The sequence below is a fragment of the Capronia epimyces genome, assembly GCF_000585565.1.
Source record: "Capronia epimyces CBS 606.96 chromosome Unknown aczIQ-supercont1.5, whole genome shotgun sequence".
NCBI lineage: Eukaryota > Fungi > Ascomycota > Eurotiomycetes > Chaetothyriales > Herpotrichiellaceae > Capronia > Capronia epimyces.
Window position 1 is genome coordinate 2,188,698 of NW_006912908.1, and position 21,140 is coordinate 2,209,837.

The 21,140-nt window shown below is 55.1% G+C and overlaps 7 protein-coding genes across 7 annotated transcripts; 5 read left to right on the plus strand and 2 right to left on the minus strand.

The window, feature by feature from the left end:
- Positions 1–790: 790 nt before the first annotated feature.
- Positions 791–1,501, plus strand: A1O3_06738 (riboflavin synthase, alpha subunit; the record flags this gene model as incomplete). The annotated part of the gene is made up of 1 exon (XM_007736855.1): positions 791–1,501. The coding sequence occupies one exon, from the start codon at positions 791–793 to the stop codon at positions 1,499–1,501; it is 711 nt and encodes a 236-aa protein (XP_007735045.1).
- Positions 1,502–2,894: 1,393 nt separating this feature from the next.
- A1O3_06739 (uncharacterized protein) lies at positions 2,895–4,352 on the minus strand (the record flags this gene model as incomplete). The annotated part of the gene is made up of 1 exon (XM_007736856.1): positions 2,895–4,352. One exon carries the CDS (start codon positions 4,350–4,352, stop codon positions 2,895–2,897), a length of 1,458 nt encoding a protein of 485 aa, XP_007735046.1.
- Positions 4,353–6,186: 1,834 nt separating this feature from the next.
- Positions 6,187–7,659, plus strand: A1O3_06740 (uncharacterized protein; the record flags this gene model as incomplete). Its single annotated transcript, XM_007736857.1, has 1 exon — positions 6,187–7,659. One exon carries the CDS (start codon positions 6,187–6,189, stop codon positions 7,657–7,659), a length of 1,473 nt encoding a protein of 490 aa, XP_007735047.1.
- Positions 7,660–8,979: 1,320 nt separating this feature from the next.
- Positions 8,980–9,582, plus strand: A1O3_06741 (uncharacterized protein; the record flags this gene model as incomplete). Its single annotated transcript, XM_007736858.1, has 1 exon — positions 8,980–9,582. One exon carries the CDS (start codon positions 8,980–8,982, stop codon positions 9,580–9,582), a length of 603 nt encoding a protein of 200 aa, XP_007735048.1.
- A 1,010-nt stretch (positions 9,583–10,592) lies between these two features.
- Positions 10,593–14,366, plus strand: A1O3_06742 (uncharacterized protein; the record flags this gene model as incomplete). Its single annotated transcript, XM_007736859.1, has 9 exons — positions 10,593–10,665; positions 10,717–12,582; positions 12,635–12,796; positions 12,854–13,024; positions 13,075–13,329; positions 13,386–13,519; positions 13,581–13,730; positions 13,789–14,146; positions 14,242–14,366. The coding sequence occupies 9 exons, from the start codon at positions 10,593–10,595 to the stop codon at positions 14,364–14,366; spliced, it is 3,294 nt and encodes a 1,097-aa protein (XP_007735049.1).
- Positions 14,367–15,600: 1,234 nt separating this feature from the next.
- On the minus strand, positions 15,601–18,821 carry A1O3_06744 (protein Xni; the record flags this gene model as incomplete). The annotated part of the gene is made up of 2 exons (XM_007736860.1): positions 15,601–18,458; positions 18,515–18,821. The coding sequence occupies 2 exons, from the start codon at positions 18,819–18,821 to the stop codon at positions 15,601–15,603; spliced, it is 3,165 nt and encodes a 1,054-aa protein (XP_007735050.1).
- Positions 18,822–19,316: 495 nt separating this feature from the next.
- Positions 19,317–21,080, plus strand: A1O3_06745 (uncharacterized protein; the record flags this gene model as incomplete). The annotated part of the gene is made up of 1 exon (XM_007736861.1): positions 19,317–21,080. One exon carries the CDS (start codon positions 19,317–19,319, stop codon positions 21,078–21,080), a length of 1,764 nt encoding a protein of 587 aa, XP_007735051.1.
- Positions 21,081–21,140: the final 60 nt, after the last annotated feature.

Sequence of the window (21,140 nt, forward strand, 5' to 3'; positions counted from 1 at the left end):
AATGGTCTGGACGCGAGGGTACCAGCCAGGTGCCAGCGTTCATAGGGCTGGCTAGCTTTTCCACCAGGTTCAAACAATCACTCAAACGGTTCTAGCCCACAGGTGTGCTCAAGTCGCGGGCGTGCTCCTCTGGGTAGAGTTAACTCCTACCCTGTACGGATACTCCGTACAAGACGGACAAAGTAAAGAGGGCGGCCAATGAGCTTTATGTGGCCATGATGGTACGGAATACAGAACAGGGAGATTCAGCCACACATCAAGGAGCTTGGTTCAAAAGAGAGCGGACGTCGACAACATCGAAACAGTTTCTCGACGGATACACCAGTTGGCAAGCATCGCGTCCAAGGGGAGCTGCGCCCCATGCCATCCACCTCAGCATAGCACATCTCAGCGAGGGGTTAGCTGTACTCCGTACCTGGATCTCTAAGGTAGTCATTAGGTGGTCGTAGATATGTACGGAGTAGTAGCATATTGGAGTGAGTTCGTCTTGGCTTTGGCAGTACAGAGGAGGAGGAGGAGTACCATGTATGTACTAGTAGTTAATTGTATACATTGTAGGCAGGTAAGCCGAAACCGGCCGAGGGACCGGCACCCCTCTACCCGTCGATCGGAACTTGATCAACGGAGTTGCAGTCACCAGTGAAGACTTTGGACTTGTTTATATCGAGTTACAGAACCAGAACCCTTCCGAGCCCGATTGCCTGACAGCCGTCAGCCGGCAGCCCACTGCCATCCTGCTTCTTACGTCCGAACCCTCTTTCGCGACGCCATCGACATCGACACCGACACCATGTTCACCGGACTCGTGGAAACGATCGGCACGGTGACGGCGCTGACCTCGCTCGACCCCTCGTTGTCCGGCGGCAACGGCACGTCATTGACGATATCGGACTGCGCGTCGATCCTGACGGACGCGCAGGCGGGCGACTCGATCTCGGTGAACGGGACGTGCCTGACGGTGACCGAGTTCGACGGGCCGAGCTTCAAGGCCGGCGTGGCGCCCGAGACGCTGCGGCGGACGAATCTGGGCCGGCTGAAGGAAGGGAGCAAGGTCAACCTGGAGAGGGCGGTCAGCGCGAGCACGCGCATGGGAGGACACTTTGTGCAGGGCCACGTCGACACGGTGGCCACGATCGAGAGCGTCACGCCGGACGGAAACGCCTACACCTTCCGACTGAGCCCGCGAGACAAGAGCCTGCTGAGATACGTGGTGGAGAAGGGCTTCATCACGCTCGACGGCGCCAGTCTGACCGTCACCAAGGTCGACGATGCCCAGGGCTGGTTTGAGGTCATGCTGATCGCCTACACCCAGGAGCGCGTCGTCACCGCCACAAAGCAGCCCGGCGACGAAGTCAACGTCGAGATCGACGTCGTGGGCAAGCTGGTCGAAAAGAGCGTCGTCGGATACTTTGAGAGCACCACCAAGGATGGCCCGCCGGCCATTCTGGAGAAGATTGTGGGAAGACTCGTTGATGAGAAGCTCAACACGCTGCAGCGGTAGCGGTGGCGGTAGATCTGGGCTGAGTTGAGCTGGCTGAGCTCTGTCCATACAAAAGAGACATGATTCCCACACATACTATCTGCCCTGTGTTGCCCTGTCTTGTCTTGCCTTGCCTTGCCCTGCCCTGTCCTTCCCCTGGCCCTATTTTTCTTCCGTTCCTGGACCTTTCCTGTCCTGTCTCTACTCGCCTATGTTCCCGTCGCACCGACTATTTCGTCCCCCATTTGTTCAGCCAGCATGGTGACCTCGAATCGACAGCTCGTTTCTGTCTGGCTCGACGGGAATTTGAATACATGTCTCAAGGTACGGTACCTGACGTAGTCGACGTCGGCGGGAATCTGAATACGTGTCTCAAGGTACGGTACCTGACAAAATCGAAGTCGAAGTCGATTCCAACCCACAAAGCAAGCCAGCTTAGCCCTTGACATGCAGCAGATACATGCCTCTGTGTTGCATGTCCTGCGCGATGAGGAGAGGCCAGCCGTGGGGTGTTATTGATGAAGCCTGTGATTAAGCATGCGGTACTGTTCAATTCGCTGAAGGACTGGGTGGGAATTCCAGCGACACGGAGAAATATGAAAGAAGCAGGAGACAGTGTGCGACTTTACTACGGGATTTAGAGCATAAGACACGACCTTTCTTTGATAGAATGCAACAAGAAGGGGGAGGCTATCAAATATCCCTGGCGGAGGAATCTACAATCCAGCCATCTACTGGTATTGCCGGCCCCATGGTGCCAGACGAGGAGAGATCCATCATCATTAAGAAGTACGATTTACGTCTTGTTTGCTTTCGTCAGTTCTAGGTCTTCTGGTCGAGTGGAAAGTGGTCGTCAGATGTTCCATTGGCGCGCAACCCCAGGACCTGAGTCAAGCGCTCCTATGTAAAGGTGGGCGATAGAGGTCGGGTCGTAAGGGGAAGTCGGGTCGCCGCGGTGACTAGCCCATAGTCTCAAGTTTCCATTCCAATCATTCAGAGTTGAGAGATCAAGTTTAAGATTCGTCTTCTGGGTGCAGAGATGTCCAAACCTTATTCAGCTGCCATCACACTCAGAGGTACAAAGCAGTTAGGGATATATTCCACCTTCACCAGTTGTCCTCGCCTGTATTTCCTCCCGTGTCTGTTGGTTGCGCCGGGGATATATGGAATGCGAGCTATTATACACATCTCTCTGTTTCTTGCCTCTGTTTACTGGTCGTCTCGGATGAGCTGTGAGAAGAGTAGTGACGCTTCACGGGCAAGTCATCGTGCCCGGTCGATCTGCTGAGTGAGTTGGGTAGGTGCATCCTCCGCCTTCAGTATCTATCGCCATTGCCTCGCAGCTTTGGTTGGGTGTATGCTGATATGACCCCAGAATGATTCGTAATCTCGCCCATTTCGTCCTGGTGCTTCTTCACACCGGATCAAGAATGGTCGACTGCGGCGTCACGTCTCTCTGGGCCAGATGCAGCTGCAGGACCGGGGGCCATTGCGGCACCCGCCCCTCGATCTCGGCAACCACGATGGCGATGATGTTGCGTGGCCACTCGAGATGGACGTTCAGCTCCGAGTCACCCAAGCGCTCGAAAATGGCCTCGGCCCACTCAACGGTGCCGGATAGCACGCGCACACGGGTGGTGTCGGCGCGTTGCTGCCATTCCTGCGCAGCCAGGGGTACCATGAGCAGCTGGAGGCAGATAAAGTACGCAAGTAGTAGCTGGGCGACGAGGTTGTCAGGGTCGAGAAAGCTCTGAAAACTATCGTGGCACAGCTCGTACCACACGCCGTAAACGCCGATGAATTGCAGGTAGCCATCGATCGGGCTGGCTTGCAGGCTGATGACAACGTCGACCAGGGCGTCGTGGAAATCGAGCTCGGTGTCGCCGGCCACATAGGGCCGGATGCCCTCGAGCGCTCGGTCCGCGTCTTCCAGCAGCTGCGGATGGACGGAGGGCAGCTGGGGGAGACGCGGAGCCATGAATTTGAAATGGTAGTCCGGGTGCAAATTGAATGCGGTAGGCGAGTTTTCCTGCTGGATCTTTTGCGTCGTCAGCGCACACCCACGCACCATGGTGATAAAGTCAACCAGGCCGTCGCCCATGTACGAGGCCTGGAATGTCAGAGCGTAGCAAGACGCCAGCATTGCGTCTGACTCGCCGTACGCCAGCGCAGTCTGGCTCAGCGCCTGGTTCAGCCCGGCGAACGCATGGCCCCGGTGCACCAGCGACTCGCGCCGGTAGTCCACCCCAGTCAGGCGGCTCAGGTGCGACGCCCCGAGCGACAGGATCGCATGCATCAGATACGGGTGCTGCTCAGCAAACTGGGGGATCTCGTGCACCCACACCGAGTCATTGTCCACGGGCAGGTGCGGGTATGCTATGGTCAAGAAATGGTGGAAGAAGCGCATGTCCAGCATTGAAAACGTCCCTGTTGTCTCTCCGCTTCCACTGCCGGGAAACGATGGCCCCGTTGTCGGATTCCATCGCAGCACCGACAGCGTGTGAGATGTCCTGCCGTTGCTGCTGCTGTGGCGTGCCACTGGCTCCGCGGGGTACACGCAGCTCATGCCCTTCATCACACAGCTCCCGCATGCCGGTTTCTGCTCGCCGCATTTGATCTTGCGGCTCTTGCAGCTATAGCAACCTCCGCGAGACTTCTTGTGCGAGCGCCGGGTGAGGTTAGGAGCTAGTGTGCGAGTTTTATGAGGTTGCTGATGTGCTTGTGGTCGCCCGTCGGTGCCATTGCCGGTGCCATTGCTATTGCCTGATGTGGTTGTGGCTGTGGGCGATTCAGACACATTGTCCCATGACGCCAGGGAGGCGATATCCGTGAAATTGTCGACCGCAATGCTGTTCTCGGAATCCTGGGTCATGCTAGTGGCCGACATGTAAATGTACTTGTGGATAAATCAATGAAGATGTTGATGTTCGTCAAGGGTAGCGATTAGCAAATCTCACAACGGGGGCATTGGGACTCCGTCAGGCATGGTTTGGAGACATGAAGGACTGTATTGCATCTGCCACAGGAAAGGCATAGAAGTAGTGTAGAGTGGAGGCTTGACTAGAATAGAACTGCGAGTTAATGTAGCAATGCGAGTCCAGAGGGTTTGCAGTATGAAGCATCGTCTGCACCCAGCCACGAGACGAACGGGGGTCGGGTTGCTGGGCCAAGGCACGAGGCATACAACGGGGCGGACTGAGTGCCACTGTACCGTTCAGGGTTATCGCTCGCTTGATTTCCCGCTCACAGCGGTGGTGAAAAGGGGGTCGACAGGCCAGTAGCAGGGAAAGCCGATGACGGGAGGGAATTTCTAGACGTCTGAGATGGAAGCCTTGGACGATCGACAGGCCCACGAAAACGTTTCAGCCTGGAGTCAACTATCGGGCCTCTTGGACACGAGAATCCAGAAGGGAAAAACTGTTGATGTGACGCAGAGGCGCATCAGGGGAGTCAGCAACCCAATGGGATAATTTGAGCGTCGTTAGTTCTTCCTGGATCAAGCGGGTTGAGCCAAGTGGCGCGCCCTTCTCTTCAACTTGACAACCGCTGACAGCCAGCCTAATAATGACCTTAGCGGTGGGTGGTTTCGAGACCCTTACTCTCTCTGCTTGGAGGTGTCCAGGAGTCGCACGCGCACCGGTATATAGGCACGTCCTGTCTCCGTCGGCCAGCTTTGCAGTCGTTTGTTACATGTTACATGTAGTTGCTCTGGAGCGAAAGTGCCAGAGCAATACCCTTCCTTAGACAGCAAGGTTGGCATATTGGACACTGTTGGGTGCCAAAAATAGCGGACGACAAGATCCGTGACCATTATTGACCACGGCAGGGGTTCTTTGGAAGCAACGGTCCTTTCGTACGTACGTACGCTGTACGAAGTATGTTGTTGGCAGCCCTCCCCCTACCGTATCGAGTTTAGAGGCTGCGCTGGACCATGCCGATGACGGGAGTGAGCAGAATCTCAGGCCAGGCAGAAGCAGGAGAAGGGTGTTCCGTAACGCATCGAGGGGGACTTCAGGCCTGGTTCTGCTCCACAAGACCTTCCAGGGGTGGGTGGTCACAGATGGACTCTTCCGTAGCTGACCCATATTGTCCATGTCCCCGGGTTCTGGATCCGTGGGGAACTAACGATAACAGCTCTTTCTCTGCCGTGTTGACGCCCGTTTCTTCCCGCAGCCATTCGGGGGCTTAGCTAAGGCTGAGGGCATGTTTATGGGTGTTGACGATCGCGAAGCTCGTGACCACCGCGAGTGGCGACAAGCATTGCATTGGATATTTTGTTCGAATTCCAGGGTCTTAGAGTGCTACCGCTGCATCAGCAATTTGCTGCCCGATCATTAAATGACTCACATTATTGATTGAGGGGCACCGAAGGGATGTGTCGCCGGTTGCTGGCCATACCCTTGTCATGAAGAGACGAAGCAGCCCATATCATTCCGACATAGGAAGACGGCCAACATCTCTCGGCGCCAGAGTCTGGCTGTGTACGGAGTACATTCATATGTTCTCCGTACTCAGTATAGCTGGTAGGTCCTCGGTACCTATTTGGTGCCTATAGGCAGAGAGCGAGTATGTCAAGTGGCTCTGAGACGGTCATTTGAAAGAATCTGCGACTGCGCCATCGACCCCAAATTAGGGAACAACTGCAACTTCTCTCTCTCACGGCCACGTAGACTTTGCGGGCGCATCTGTCATTGTCATCTCCAGATATGGACATCTCTCCCCGAGCCCTGCTTCGGCTTCTCTTCCCTCGCCTGCCCCTGATTTTCAAGACGGCTCTTCTCAATGCTTTGTCGCTGTCCCCAAACTCATCCAAGCAAGATTTGAAGACCGAAGTCGTTGTCAGGCTCCTTCGAGACATCATTAGCGCAAGACGGTCCGTAGGTTTCATGCAAAAATACACTACCAAAGACCCTGGCATCAAAGGCCCGGTCGTAGTGTCCAAAGTCACCGTCCCTCCTCCCCCGGATCAAAATGGGCCCAGAGATGCGGTCTGCAGCGCTATCAAGGAGCTGGGAGATGGCACTGAGACTTACATGGTCCCCGAGACCGCGGCTGTCGAAGCGGAGTGGACTGGCTATCGAGCGAACGTCAGCCCCAGCGAACCTAGACCAGATCTGCCTGAGGAGGAGCACTACGCACTGTTAAGCGAAAATGTCTCCTCGTCACTGACAATTCTCTATTTCCATGGTGGTGCCTACTACCTGATGGATCCAGCCTCTGTTCGCGACACGACTACCCGGCTCGCGAGGCTGACGGGAGGTAGATGCTATTCGGTCCGTTATCGCCTAGCTCCTCAGAATCCTTTTCCTGCACAGCTTCTCGACGCGTTGGTGGCTTACCTGTCGCTGTTATCCCCTCCCCCGGGTGCATTTCATGAGCCCGTACTCGCAAAGGATATTGTCTTTGCCGGAGAATCCGCCGGGGGGAACCTGTCTCTTGCCTTGCTGCAGCTCCTCTTGACCCTCCGGAGAACCGGTACCGAGACAATCAAATTCCACGGTGCTGATGTTCCTGTGCAACTGCCCGCCGGCGTTGCGGTCAACTCTCCCTGGGTCGACATCACACGCTCTCTGCCATCCAATATCAACAATGCCTTTTATGACTACCTCGAGCCTCTCGCCCCAACCGGTCTTTCCAACACAGAGCCGCTGCCAGATCCCTTTTGGCCAACGTCTCCTCCCCGTGCTGACATATTCTGCAACGCATCAATGATGGTGCACCCTCTAGCCTCGCCTGTGCAAGCCAATTCAGAACTATGGATAGGTGGGCCTCCTGTCTGGATTTGTGTGGGAAATGAGACCCTCGAGGATGAAGCCACAGTCCTCGCTCGCAGAATGCACCAGGGCGGAGTACCGTTGAGCTTGGTCGGCTATGAAGGAATGCCGCATTGCTTTGCCATGATATTTCCGACCTCGCCCACGGGCAAGGATTGCTTTGAACGCTGGGGCAAATTTTGCTCGGACGTTGTCAAAGGCACGCAGCTTGGTTCGAGCAAGGCCGGCTGGGTTAAGGCATTCTCCAACCCGCTACATTTGGAGGAAGTAGACGTGCAGAATTTGACTTCTCTCAGCGACCAAGACGTGACCGAGATTACCGGCAGCATGCGGAAGCATTTCCTGATACGGGAAGAAGAACTTGTGAGAAAATGGAGCGAGCCGAAAGCCAGGGCGAAACTATGACTCAAGCAAGACCGACACCGAATACAGACCGTCTCCCTGCCTTCATAGCCTCGCTTGGTCAAAGAAACGATCCGCGACCTTGAGCCAGCATCAGTCTCGCTATGCTAGGGATAGAAGGTGGGACCACCTTGCCCAGGAGCAGCGGCAAATCTTGGCTCCCGCTCTTCAAGGAAGCTCTGGACGCTTTATTTGCAATCATTGAAGTTACTACTTTGCGTCTACACGGACAAAGGGGAGAATACCGAGGTGTAAACAAGTGAAACAGCACATCGCTGTCAAGCAGGTGAGTTTTTGCGGCCGGTAATTTCCCTCCCCCCATCAACTCCTGATTGATGAATCGCGCCCATGCCTTTCTCTGATTGGAAATGGTTGTGGCGAGTTCCAAGGTTCTCTTCGGGATACTGGCTTAAGCCTCTACAACCTCCCAGAACAAGCTCCCAAACTGCTTTGACTCTCCGCGGTATACTGCCAGTGGCCAGGAGGTGGGCCAGAAGGTGTATAGCATTCGAATATCCGATGAGTCTTGGCAGGAAGAAGATGACTTTGGCTCCATGGTGATTCCACCAGTCTCTCCCTCTCTTCCACTCGGAAAGCCAACTCGCTCATCCTTTCTCGCACAAAACATCTTGCCCGCACCAGTGGGACAATGAATCTGACACGCTCGTCCAGTTCGAACTTTGAAAACACCAGTTCAAATTATGCATCATCTAGACAGCGAAGGAATTGCCTTGGCTCAGGCGGTTCAACGTGACCTATTGCCGCCGCGGCCTCAAGTGGACTTGCTGGAAAGCGCGATGTCTTGATGTCCTTGACTGGCGGGTCCCGTAGAAAAGGGGACATTCACCTTGACTGGGTCGGGCAACATGGTGGATTGATCTCAAGTAATATAGAAGGGACTCACTCTCAGTCCTCTAGGGCCAGCTATTCAGCAATAATACAAGATATGAGCTGAAGGAGTGTCGCTCGAGCCTCAGGATAATGCAAAGCCGCCAGCCTTGCGGGCCTCAGCCAGCCTTGTAGAGAGGGAAGTACTCCGTACTGAGTAGTGGAATCAAGTACAGCCTAGTCGGAAAATCGTTATTCCGGCCATTCTCTCAAACTGCGATTTATTCAACACTGTCTTGCACACCATTGACTTTCTCGTTTCCAGCCACACCTTCAACTAGGGGCAATGAGCTGATTGCAGCCAGCTAGGTTGTCGTTGGCGACAATGCCCAATGCCCGGCGCGCTATCACGTCCACAGCTCTCGAGTTTCTGGTCACTCGGCTGCGTTCAGCGACGTCTCATTCTGTTCGGTGCCGATTGAATCCTACGTCACCATGAGTGTCAGAATCGGTGCCAGTGACATGTATCCTTCGTTGAAGATTGTATGGTCGTCGCAGCCTCAAGAAGCAGAAACTGCGTACCGCAATGCCGGACTTGTCAAAACAAAAGGAACGCTTTTCCTCCTTCCCCCTTCGGACGTCGTCCTTCGCGAAACCTTCGACGCGCCTCCCCGGCCAAAGACTCGTATGTCATCAGGTGCCGTGGCTCTCTGCAAACACTTTGAACGTGGCGGAGCGTCATCTGAGCATGGCCGCTCCCACCCTTTCTGGGCCGTGCCTGTTGGCAGCAACGAGCACAAGACAGAGATGGCACGGCGGATCCTGGATGAAATGCTGTCGCAGGCAGTGTGGAAGAATGTCATGCTGCTGCACCATGGTGTAGCTGTGTATGAAGTCCGGAACAGCCGGGGCTATGGAATGAGATGGACTCTAGATATTGAAGAAAAGCTTGACGCAGGCCAGGACGACGGGAGGGTTGACTCCAGTCTCGTCAAGAATGATCATGAGAAGGACTGGGTCATCACCAGGACTACCTTTCGAGGCTTTCTGGAACCCGTAGTGGGATTGGATCATGAACTTCCTGGACACGAAGGATAAAGGACGGTCACGTAGAATGCCATGGTGGGAATGACTACCTATACACGGGAGTCCTTCGACACTTCTAGCCTTCTCCTGCTTTCGTGCAACCAAAGACTGATCATCTTTGTCAGGACGACGATGCAGAAGACAGACGATAGGCTCCGAGCCCGAGACAGATATGAACATGACCAATCGCGCCTAAGGCCTCCCAAATGATGTCCCCCCTTTCGATATGCGGCGGTAATGAACCGGATTGCTGGTGAGGCCGATCGGAGACTAAGTTCGGGACTGTGGCCCTGTCAGATGCAGATGCCAGATGCAGATGCAGGACTGCTTGGGTCAGCAATTACTATATGTACATATGCAAGGGGAGATCAACCTTGTCCTGCGCATGCATCTCATCTTGGATCTACACGGCTTTCCAGAAGATGGTGTATGCATATCCATACTGCGACCTATGGCCTATGGATGACAATGCTACTTTACCCCCTGGACAGACCCCGGCATCGGCATCGGCATCTCCTCCACAACGCTCCCTCTCTCTCCCCGCAGCAGCCACAGTTAGTGCCAGCCGTCCTCTCCACCCCCCACGCCGACGCCGGGGCAGACACATTGGATGACCAAGGACGGGCGACGGGCGACGGGCGACGGGCGATGGCTGGTGTTGACGGCTGGATTATGCCCAAGCAAACCATCCGTAGATATGCGTGATGTGGCCGTCGATCCCTCGGCTGTCTCATTGATTTATCCCTCTGTCCGCTCACGTTCTTTTGGAAGCGTGACGCTGGCTTGCCACGTTGTCTACTTGGTTGTCTTTCACTCCTTTCCGTGTTCTCTGTCAGTTCCAATCACTGTTTACTGTCTTAGATCGGTCAGGTTGCTCGGCTGAGCTATGCGATAGATTTTCAGCGTCAGCGGGAGTTTGCTTTTGACATGCAGGCCGTTGCGCCATCTGCGGCTCCAAATCAAATTCTTCACAGCCCGTGATCCTCGGTTTATTGGGTGTTTAGCGACGCCATCAAGCCACAATGGCTCCTGCGGGCTTTCCGACAACCCTGTCGGGCATCTTTTCAACAAAGAGCCTGAGTTTCATCCATCAAGGTATTCTTGTGCGGCGAATGGATGTGTTGAACATAGTCTGACATTGCTCAGTCCCGAGGCTGAACGCCATCTATGGTTGCACGCGGCAGACCAAAAGAAATGTGTACTCGTGTTCCGGCGGCAGGGCCCCGCTGGCAACCAGGCATACAAGCCTGATCCAGCTCCCTCCCAGAGCGGTTACCATCTGGTCGCGACTCAAGGCTGATCTCACGTCTGGCTCGGTTCCCTACTCAGAGCTCACGATCGGTGTCCCAGCAGAAACCTTTGCCGGAGAGCGTCGCGTGGCTGTGGCGCCCCAAAACATCCCTCTTCTCCTTAAAAAGGGGTTTGCTCGCGTCCTCGTGGAGCGCGGTGCTGGCGCCGAAGCTCAGTATGCCGACGAAGTATACGAACACATGGGCGCCACCATCGTGGATCGCCAGACTGTTTGGTCTGAAAGTAACGTGCTGCTCAAAGTCCGCGCCCCCGACGTCGAGTCCGAGGTGCCGCTTATTCGCGAAGGGGCCGCCCTGATATCGTTTATCCAACCGGCTCAGAACAAAAGTCTGGTTGACGCCCTCGCCTCACGCCGCGTGACTGCATTTGCCATGGACATGATTCCGAGGATATCTCGGGCACAGGCATTCGATGCTCTTAGTTCCATGGCCAATATTGCCGGGTACAAAGCCGTTCTCGAAGGGTCGAATCATTTTGGCCGATTCCTGACTGGCCAGGTCACTGCCGCGGGGAAGATCCCGCCCGCCAAAGTGCTAGTCATCGGCGCAGGCGTTGCCGGGTTGAGTGCCATCACTACGGCTCGTCGCTTGGGTGCGATCGTCCGTGGGTTTGACACTCGGTCGGCGGCGCGCGAACAGGTCCAGTCTCTCGGGGCGGACTTCCTCGAAGTCAGCGTCCAGGAGGAGGGCGGCGGAGCAGGAGGCTACAGCAAAGAAATGTCCAAGGAATTCATCGAGGCCGAGATGAAGCTGTTCATGGATCAGTGCAAGGACGTGGATATTGTGGTCACCACCGCACAAATCCCAGGCAAGCCCTCTCCCAAACTCATCACTGAAAAGATGGTCAGCGCCATGAGGCCGGGCTCGGTGATTGTGGATCTCGCATCTGAAGGTGGAGGGAATTGTGAAGTTACGGTTCCCGGGCAGCTCATCGTCCACAACCATGTCACCGTCATCGGGTATACAGATTTCCCGTCCCGCCTTCCAACCCAGTCGACCAGCCTGTATTCCAACAACATCACGAAGTTTCTCCTATACCTCGCCCCCAAAGACAATCATTTTGGCGTCGATTTGGAAGACGAAGTCGCCCGTGGCTCCATCGTCACTCACAATGGCCAAGTCATCCCTCCAGCTCCACGCCCGGCTCCGCCGCCCGCTTCCACCCAGCCACATCATGAACCTGAACTCAAGCCAGTCGAACTGACCCCGTGGGAGAAGCAAACGAGAAACGTGGCCGCAGTGACGGGGGGAATGAGTGCAGCCCTGGCACTCGGCAAACTGACCGGGCCGCTCTTCATGAGTAGCATGTTCACAGCCGGTCTTGCTGGTCTCATCGGGTATCGATCGGTCTGGGGGGTGATTCCTGCCCTCCATTCTCCGCTGATGAGTGTCACCAATGCCATTTCGGGCATTGTTGGGGTGGGCGGCTTCTTCGTCATGGGCGGAGGATTCTTCCCTGAGACCATCCCGCAGGTTCTCGGTGCTCTCTCGGTTCTCCTGGCGTTTGTGAACATTTCCGGTGGCTTCGTCATCACCAAAAGAATGCTGGATATGTTCAAGCGCCCGACCGATCCCCCGGAATATCCCTACCTATATGCAATCCCTGGCATTCTGTTCGGCGGCGGCTTCATCGTAGCTGCGAGTACGGGCACGGCGGGGTTGGTGCAGGCTGGGTATCTGGTCAGCAGCCTCCTCTGCATTGGTAAGTACCCAATGGTGCTGCTTTTACCCGGCGACGACTCACTGTAGGGTAGGATCGCTTTCGGGTCTCGCGTCTCAAGCAACTGCGAGAACCGGGAACCTCCTCGGAATCTTGGGGGTATTTGCAGGGATCATCGCATCCTTGGGGGCGGTAGGATTCTCCCCCGAAGTGCTAGCTCAATTTGGGGCCATTGCAACGGTCGGTGGCATTATTGGTACGTGAAGGCTGAAGCATTGTATGCGCGAGCGAAACTTCTCACACCGAGCGTCAGGTGCTCTCATTGGAAGACGAATCACACCCACCGAACTACCCCAGACCGTTGCAGCCTTGCACTCGGTGGTGGGTCTTGCCGCCGTATTCACCAGCATAGGCAGCGTTCTCGCCCACGTCTCGGAGATCTCAACCTTGCACATGGTGACTGCTTACCTGGGTGTTCTGATCGGTGAGTCTGTCCGTCTCTGCTGGCCCGTCGCGGCACTAAGCTGTCGGCAGGTGGAATCACGTTCACTGGCTCGATTGTTGCGTTTCTCAAACTGGCAGGGCGCATGTCCTCGCGCCCCACAATCCTTCCTGGCCGACATCTGATAAACGCATCTCTGCTCGCCGCCAACGCAGGCACAATGGGGGCGTTCATCACCATGGCCCCTGGGGCGCCCGCCGTGGCGGCGGTCTGTCTGTCTGCCAACACGGCCCTGAGTTTCACGCAAGGGTATACCACAACGGCTGCCATTGGTGGAGCTGATATGCGTATGTTACATCCTCGCTGGTTGATCTGGGCTCTGCCAGACTGACGCTGCCTCTAGCCGTGGTGATTACCGTGCTCAATGCATACTCTGGCTTTGCACTTGTCGCCGAGGGTTTCATGCTCGACAACCCTCTCCTGTTGACCGTAGGGTCGCTTATCGGCGTGAGCGGTTCGATCCTGTCGTATATCATGGTTTGTGGCCCTTTTCGGTTTCTTGTCAGAGTAATGGAGAGCTAAAGTTGATATATGACAGTGCGTCGCGATGAACCGGTCGCTGACCAACGTACTATTCGGTGGTATTGCGCCCATTGCGCAGGCGAACCAAGAAATCAAAGGCCAAGTAATCAAGACGACGGCCGAAGAAACCGTCGACGCTCTAGCCAGTGCGGAGAACGTGATTATTGTACGTCGTAGCCCTTCCTCTTCCTCCCAAGTTGCAGGGTGCTGACAGGTTATGCTAGGTGGTCGGATACGGCATGGCGGTGGCCAAAGCACAGTATGCGATTGCCGAAATCACCTCGTTACTGCGAAGCAAGGGCGTCAACGTCCGGTTTGCCATCCACCCAGTGGCAGGCCGAATGCCAGGCCAGTGCAATGTGCTGCTAGCCGAGGCGTCGGTGCCGTACGACATTGTCCTGGAGATGGACGAGATCAACGACGACTTCCCGGACACGGATGTCACACTGGTGATTGGGGCCAACGATACGGTGAATCCACTGGCTTTGGAGGCCGGGTCGCCGATCGCGGGGATGCCGGTCCTGCATGCGTGGAAGTCCAAGAACGTGATTGTCATGAAGAGGGGGATGAGTAGTGGTTATGGTGAGTTGACCGACCGTCACTTGTGTCGTGGCCTTTTCTTTTCCACCAACTATCGTGCTCATACTTGATACTGACCGAGTCTGTGATCCTACCAGCCGACGTGCCCAACCCGATGTTCTACATGCCCGGAACACGCATGCTGTTCGGCGACGCCAAGCAGACGTGCGACGCGCTCAAGGCGATGCTGGAGACGAGGTATAAGGCGCAGTTCCATGTCTAAATGGGGAGGAGGAGGAGGAGGAGGGAGGAGGCAGGTATTACCCTAGCTAGGGTGAGCGAGCGGGCCACCGAGAGACTGGCATTGACATTTGGCAATCGCATGGCATTGGCATTGTACTTCCGAACAGCAGTATTACAGTAATAATAGAATGTAGTCCGAGGTGCTTAAAGTGGGTGGGTGGGTGGTTATTACTACGTCTCCATTAGTTTAGCGGGGTGGAGCCCCGGCTTGCCATTTAAACAAGACTGATAGTTTAAATCTCCCAAAATTTAGGGTTAAGATCGTGCAGAGAACTAGCTGCAATCCTATCTCTGGGTTGCGTGGCCTAATGGTAAGGCGTTGCTTTCCGGTGTCCCAAACAGGAATCTGGCAAAGATTGTGGGTTCGAGTCCCATCGCAATCGCAACTTCGTCTTTCTTTTTTATCTTTCTTTTTGATCTTTCTTTTTGCTTTTTCCTATTTCGATTTCGATTTCGATTTCTAAAAACGAAAGCAAAACCAAAAACCGAAAACATAATCGAAATGCAGAAATCTATCGAGAGGCAGAAATGTTGCGCCCGGGCCAGGCAGTTCAATTCGCTTTTTGGCTTCTCTTTTTCTTTTTCCATCACATCCCTTCCATAACAATCCCTTCTTCGTCTTTCTTGTTTCGTTGATTGCGCTTCGCTTCGCCTCGTTAATGATCATCACCTCTTAACCTAAGTTAATTGAACGGACTGGCAACTGGGTTGGGTGTGAGATTGTCACTTCCGTGGCCTATACAGCAATTCGATGTTGTTGTAACCTGTAAGTAACCCCATTGATTCTATAGACTAGTAACTGAAGTGATTGTCATGTCGTCGCCGAGAAGGGGACATCCAGTAACCCAAATCGGGGAACAAACTAATGGCAACACCGACAAGGCAAGCCCTTGAATATGCTAGAAGTGAATATTATTGAAAGTTATACTAAGGAAAGATGGAGAATCTCTCCTAGTAGAAGAGTCCTCCTGGTATATATATCACTCTAGTACATACAAACAGTAACGTGATCAAAGAGTCACAAACAAAGTCACTCGATGTCTCTCATTCAAGTCAAGCAGGTCAAGACATACGAAATTCAAGCTGAATGAATGAATGAATGATTGGCATTCAAGCACTGGCATCCGTATCCTTATCCCTATCCGTATCCGTACATAATGAGCCACCGTACTGGAAATCACTTTTGCCACCCAAACTTGCTCTTCAGTCTATACTCATCGTCGTCCATAACCACCACCACCCTGATTGTAGCCTCCACCATGATTGCCACGACGGTCGTTTCTAGGGGGGTAGCCCTGACCTTGACCTGCGTATTGATACGAGCTGTCGCTCACACTCCGGCCACCATATTGCGGCTGTTCTCCGTTCCTGCCATAATACTGATTCTGGCCTTGATTGCCATAGTAACCCTGGCCCTGACCCTGACCCTGTCCTTGTCCTTGTCCTTGGTAGTTGTAGTGATTCCCCTGTCCGCCACCATACCCTCCATACCCATTGCTGGGCGCCTGGTTCCGATCATAGCCGTTCGACCCTCCATATCCCTGCGCTTGAGGCGGCGGCGGTCCACGACCCGGTGGAGGCATATTTGCCGCGAACCGTGGATCCAGGAAGGCCGCAAATGGATTGTTGTTCGACGTGCCAGGTGCCCCAGGGTCCAAAGGTGGCCGATTGGCCGCATAGTTGATACGGCCCCCTCGGTTCTGCTGGTCGTGAGGGTCGCGTCGAGTGTTGTCGTAGAGCGGGGCGCCGCCAAAGTCTCGGCCCGAGTTCCTTGCCTTGGACCGGAGAAGGGCCAAATCACCCTTGTCCAAGACGGCGGGCGGCAGCACGACGCCCGGAAACAACATGGACTTGTGCACGTGGGTCGGAGGCGGCATCGTGAAGTGGACACTCAGCGATCGGTCGTCGTCCACGACCGGTTCCAATTTGATCTCCTCCTCGGGTCCAACCAGGTCCATGTGAGGCAGGAAATCGGCGTTCTTGCTCACCGTCCCGGCAAGTCGGCCTTTCCGCATGGACAACTTGACGGAATCTTTGCCATTCTTGGCTTTCTTGGAGTAAAACTGCATCGCCAGCTCGTCGTACAAGGGGTTCTGGTCGGAAATGATCAGTGCATCTTTCCCAACTTCATTCCTGGCTCGCTCGTCATCGTTCAACAGATGGTATTTGGTGTGCATCGCCGACAGGAGGCGCTTCTCGTCAATGAAAGGGAGCAGGACCACCGCCTTCCACGACTGCTTTTTGCCGTTGGCATCGAGCTCAAAGTCTTCCGGATAAAAGTCGACAATCTCCGAGTCCTCATCGGTCATAAGCGGATGGAACGCGGGCGGGATCGCATGGTTCGACGCCGCCGGCAACACCCCCATCAGTTGTTCGTACGGTCGGAACGGCGTGCCCTTGTCAAACTTGATCGTCATCTTGTCAATGTCGACAAAGTCGGCCGCGAACGGCGCATAGTGGTAAGGATAGTACCAGGTCCAGGAGGGACAGCCTTGGAAATAGTAGAGCAAAACCCAGCTGAGCCCTTCTACGTATGCGCGCGCAACTTTGTGGCGGAATTCAATGTCGTTCGGAGCAACGTGGAACTTTTGTTCGTAGTAACGGTCGGCGTACCCAGGTTCCCACAGACGAACCGTGTCCAGGTCCGGATCACCGGCCTGGCCATTGGTCTCAGGTTTCGCCACAGGGGTGTGTCGTCCAGGCGTTCCGGCGTCAGAGGATTCTTCCGCTTCCATCAAGCCGGCCTTGCGTTTGCCCAATGCCGAAGCAGGCGTACCTCCCTCACCACTAGGGCTCCCGTTGACGCCGTTGACGCCATTCTTGGTTGGAGTTTCGGCAGCGGCCGCCCTCTTTGCGAGCATTTGCTCTTTCAAGACGGCGGCGGCGCTTTTGTTCGAGGCCGCGGCTTTGTCCACCGTCCCCCTGTTGACAATGGCGTTGTAGTCCAGTGTAGGGTAGTCGGTTGCTTCAAACGTCTCGACTGGCCCTGTCGGCGCACGAGCATCCGCACGAGCGCCTCTGTTATAGTCCGGAGAGCTACGGCGCCGCTTGGGGTTACGGGCGGCCTCTCGAGCTTCCTTCTCTTGCTCTCGGCGACGCTCGTTCCGCTCTCTTCGGTCCGAGACTTCCTTTCGGCGCTTGAAGATGGCATCCTCTTGTTTGGCGAGCCCCTGTAGGATGATTTGGGCACGGGCCAGTTCGACATTGCCATCACACGTCACATAGCCGCCCATGAGAGGGAGGTTGTCTCGCCAAATGGCAATGAGCTTGTCGATACCATCTTCGTGGATGTCGAGACTGGGGAGATGGGGCAGAAAATCATTGCCGACGAAGAAACACATAAAGACCCAATCATCAAGGGCACGCTCAAGATCGAAACGAAACGGTTGACCTGGCACGAGCATTTCTGCCCCGAGGTACTCACGGAGGATGGGCACATTCAACCAAACAAAAGGCTTCAGCTCTTCGGTGGTTCCCTTTTCGTCGAACTCTCCCGACTTTGCCTTGGCGTTGCCTCTGCAGTTTTCTGCATAGTGCCCTTGTTGTCCGCAGAGCTTGCAGGTTTTGGCTTTGGCGTCTCGGAGGAAGACGTCTTCTCGCAGGACACGAAAATGCGGCTCGTGGGTCGCGATACCCAGCATGATCAAGTCTGCATCAAGGCCATACATCACATGTCTCGTGTTGGGGTCATATTCAGGGTCGGATCGTTGAGAACGAATGAACTGCATGATCTTATGCTCACCTTCACCTGGGACGCTGGCATCGGAGATGATGACTTTCAACTCAGCCCAGGCCGGATCAGTGTTGAGTTTCCATTGGACCCAATATCGGATAGACTGAGCAAGGATGAACATGAATGGCGTGCCAGGTGTGATGACATTACTATCCCAGGTTTTCTTGATTACTTCTTCCACTGTGGAAGCTTCATCGTCGTCCTCATCCCTATCTCTTTGTTGTTGACGTAGAAGTGTTTGAAACTCGGCCTTCTGTTCATCCGCCTCTTTTGCGTCTCTCGCCGCCCTGAAACGTCGAGCGCGCTGCTGGTTCATTTTGGCGCGGGGAGCAACACCATCTGGCGAAATGTCAGTACGAGGCACGGTATACCTCAAGTCTGTGGGGGTCACATACCGATTGCAATCATAAGCAGTCTCCGTGGTCGCACCATGTTCACAACACGTTCAGTATACTTGAAGATCTCCATCATCATTTCCGCCTCGTTCGCCGGAGGAGGTTTGTTCTCGGGATGTGAGCAAGGATGGACAATTCCATTGAAATCAAGGTAGAGATTGTGCATCTCCTCGCCGTTAGGATTCGGCTTAGTCGTGTCAACAGGGTAAACCACGCCATCAATCTCGTACGGTTGCTCCTCAATCACGGGACTGATGATCTTGGGATACTTCTTGGTGAGCCACCGGAACAGCGCCGGGACACCCATGGCGACCGACTGGCGACAGACGGGCGACGAGCGATAGAAAGGGCTGGGGCAGGAGACGTGAGAGGTTGAAAACTTGGTGGAAAGAAGAGCAGAACAGGCCGCAAGGACCAAGATCCCACTTGCGTCTGGTGGAAAAAACGGAAACGAATCTCTGTCGGGGAGAGGGGAAGGAAATGGGCACAGCGTCTCATGCGAATCGCATCACCACGGCCAAACTGCAGGGTCTTCTAGCGACAAGCGATGCAGGTGTCTGTTGTTGAGGCTCGACCGAAGCCTGGCCTGGCAATCTTTGACTTGAACTTCGAGTCGGACTCGAGATCGCGCAGGCTTGGCCTAATCACGTGATCGGGATTGAGCCTGCGATCAAAAATCGCCGACTCCAACTTCAAGTTTGCCTGGCCGCAGCGTTGGTCGTGGGACCCATCTATCTCCGTATCCGTCCTCTGTAAAGTTTTGACCGTGAGGGCAGTATGCTGACGTTCGGACACCAGTAACATGCACCATGTTCACGGCACACTGATGCCATTCCTCTATCCATGTCTATTCGAGTCGACCGCGACTTCGATTCGGCTTCAAGTCCATCGAGTACCCAGCCACGTTCGGGCAAGTCTATTCCGACCCAATATCTCCCGGAAACAGTCGTCTCTCGCAGATGCAAACACCTCCTCCTCTCGTCATGCGGCGGCCTATGAGGCTCCCCCGGCTACGGGCTCGTCACGCTTGAATCCTGCCCCCGATGACTACGGACGCAACGTCTTCGTGGACAAATGCACATTGACCGTTCACACTGGTTCAGGAGGCAATGGATGTGTCTCTTTCCTGCGTGATGTCCATATCTCCGACGGTCCCCCAAACGGCGGCGACGGTGGCTCGGGGGGAAACGTCTGGATCCAGGCAGTTGCGGGACAGACGAGTCTGCACAAACTGGCGCGAAGGGGAGTGGTCAAAGCCGGGCGTGGGATAGGCGGAAAGGGCAAGAGCCAAGGTGGCCGAAAAGGTGAGGATATTTGTGTCCAGGTGCCTGTGGGGACGGTCGTTAGGGAAATCTGGCGCAGCGATCCTGTCGCGGAGGAGGAGGCGAAATTGAAAGAACTCGCCGGCATGAGCGAGGAAAATCCATATTCTCTTCCTGACCATGGACTACGCGACAAGTGGATTCTATATGCAGGGGTCACTCGCAAAGAAGCCACTGATGTTGTTGCCAACCTGCCACCGCCGTTGAAACCAAGGAAGAGTCACCTGGCAGTCCTTCAGCCTCCGGCTCCCATTAATCTCGACCTGGACCAACCGATGGAGAAGCCCATTCTTTTAGCAGCCGGGGCCATGGGAGGTCTGGGGAACCCGCACTTTGCCACCAAAAACGAGCCCAAACCGAAATATGCAACCAAGGGTGAACTGGGAGTACGGATTAAGTTCCAGCTCGAACTTAAACTTCTCGCCGACGTGGGCCTTGTCGGACTACCCAACGCCGGCAAAAGCACGCTCACTCGGGCCATCAGCAATTCGCGCACGAGAATTGGAGACTGGGCATTCACGACCCTGGCACCAACAATCGGCACTGTCATCCTCGACAATAATGAAGGCAGACCCCTGGTCCGCTCTGGCGTCGAAGGGGAACCTCCCCGCATGAGTTTCACAGTCGCAGACATTCCGGGACTGATTGAAGATGCGCACCTCGACAAAGGGCTCGGGCTGGCTTTCCTTCGCCACGTCGAGCGCGCGCGGATCCTCGCGTTCGTGGTCGATCTCAGTGCCGGCGACGCTGTGCTCGCGCTCAAGAACCTCTGGAAAGAGGTAGGCGAGTACGAGAACATCCGCAACAAAGAGTTAAACGAAGAGACCGAGACCAGGGACATGGAATGGACTCCTTTCGGAGCGCTCTCATCGTCATCCGGCGGATCTCAGCGGAGCACCCAGCCGTTGTACGACGATTCAGGGGAGGAGATCGCTATCTTCCCGCCTCCTTCTCCAGACACGCCCTTAGAGCCTCTCAAGCTGCCACCCATCAGTGCGAAGCCGTGGTTCGTGATTGCCACTAAAGCAGACAAGGACGCGGCCGTCACCCAGGCCGAATTCAAGAAGCTGGCGGAATACATGCGGCAGGTTGAGACCGGTGAAGTCGCGCATCCTAGCGGCAACCGCAATGGCTGGAGACACCGAATGGTGGCAATTCCCGTGTCGGCAATCCACGGCCAGGGTATCGACAAGGTGATCAGATTCACCGCAGGCGTCTTGGACAGTCTGGTCGTGAGCCGGTAGATGGATGGGGTGTCGCTGGATGGATGGGCTGCCGGTAGATGGCTGGGCTGTCGCTGGACC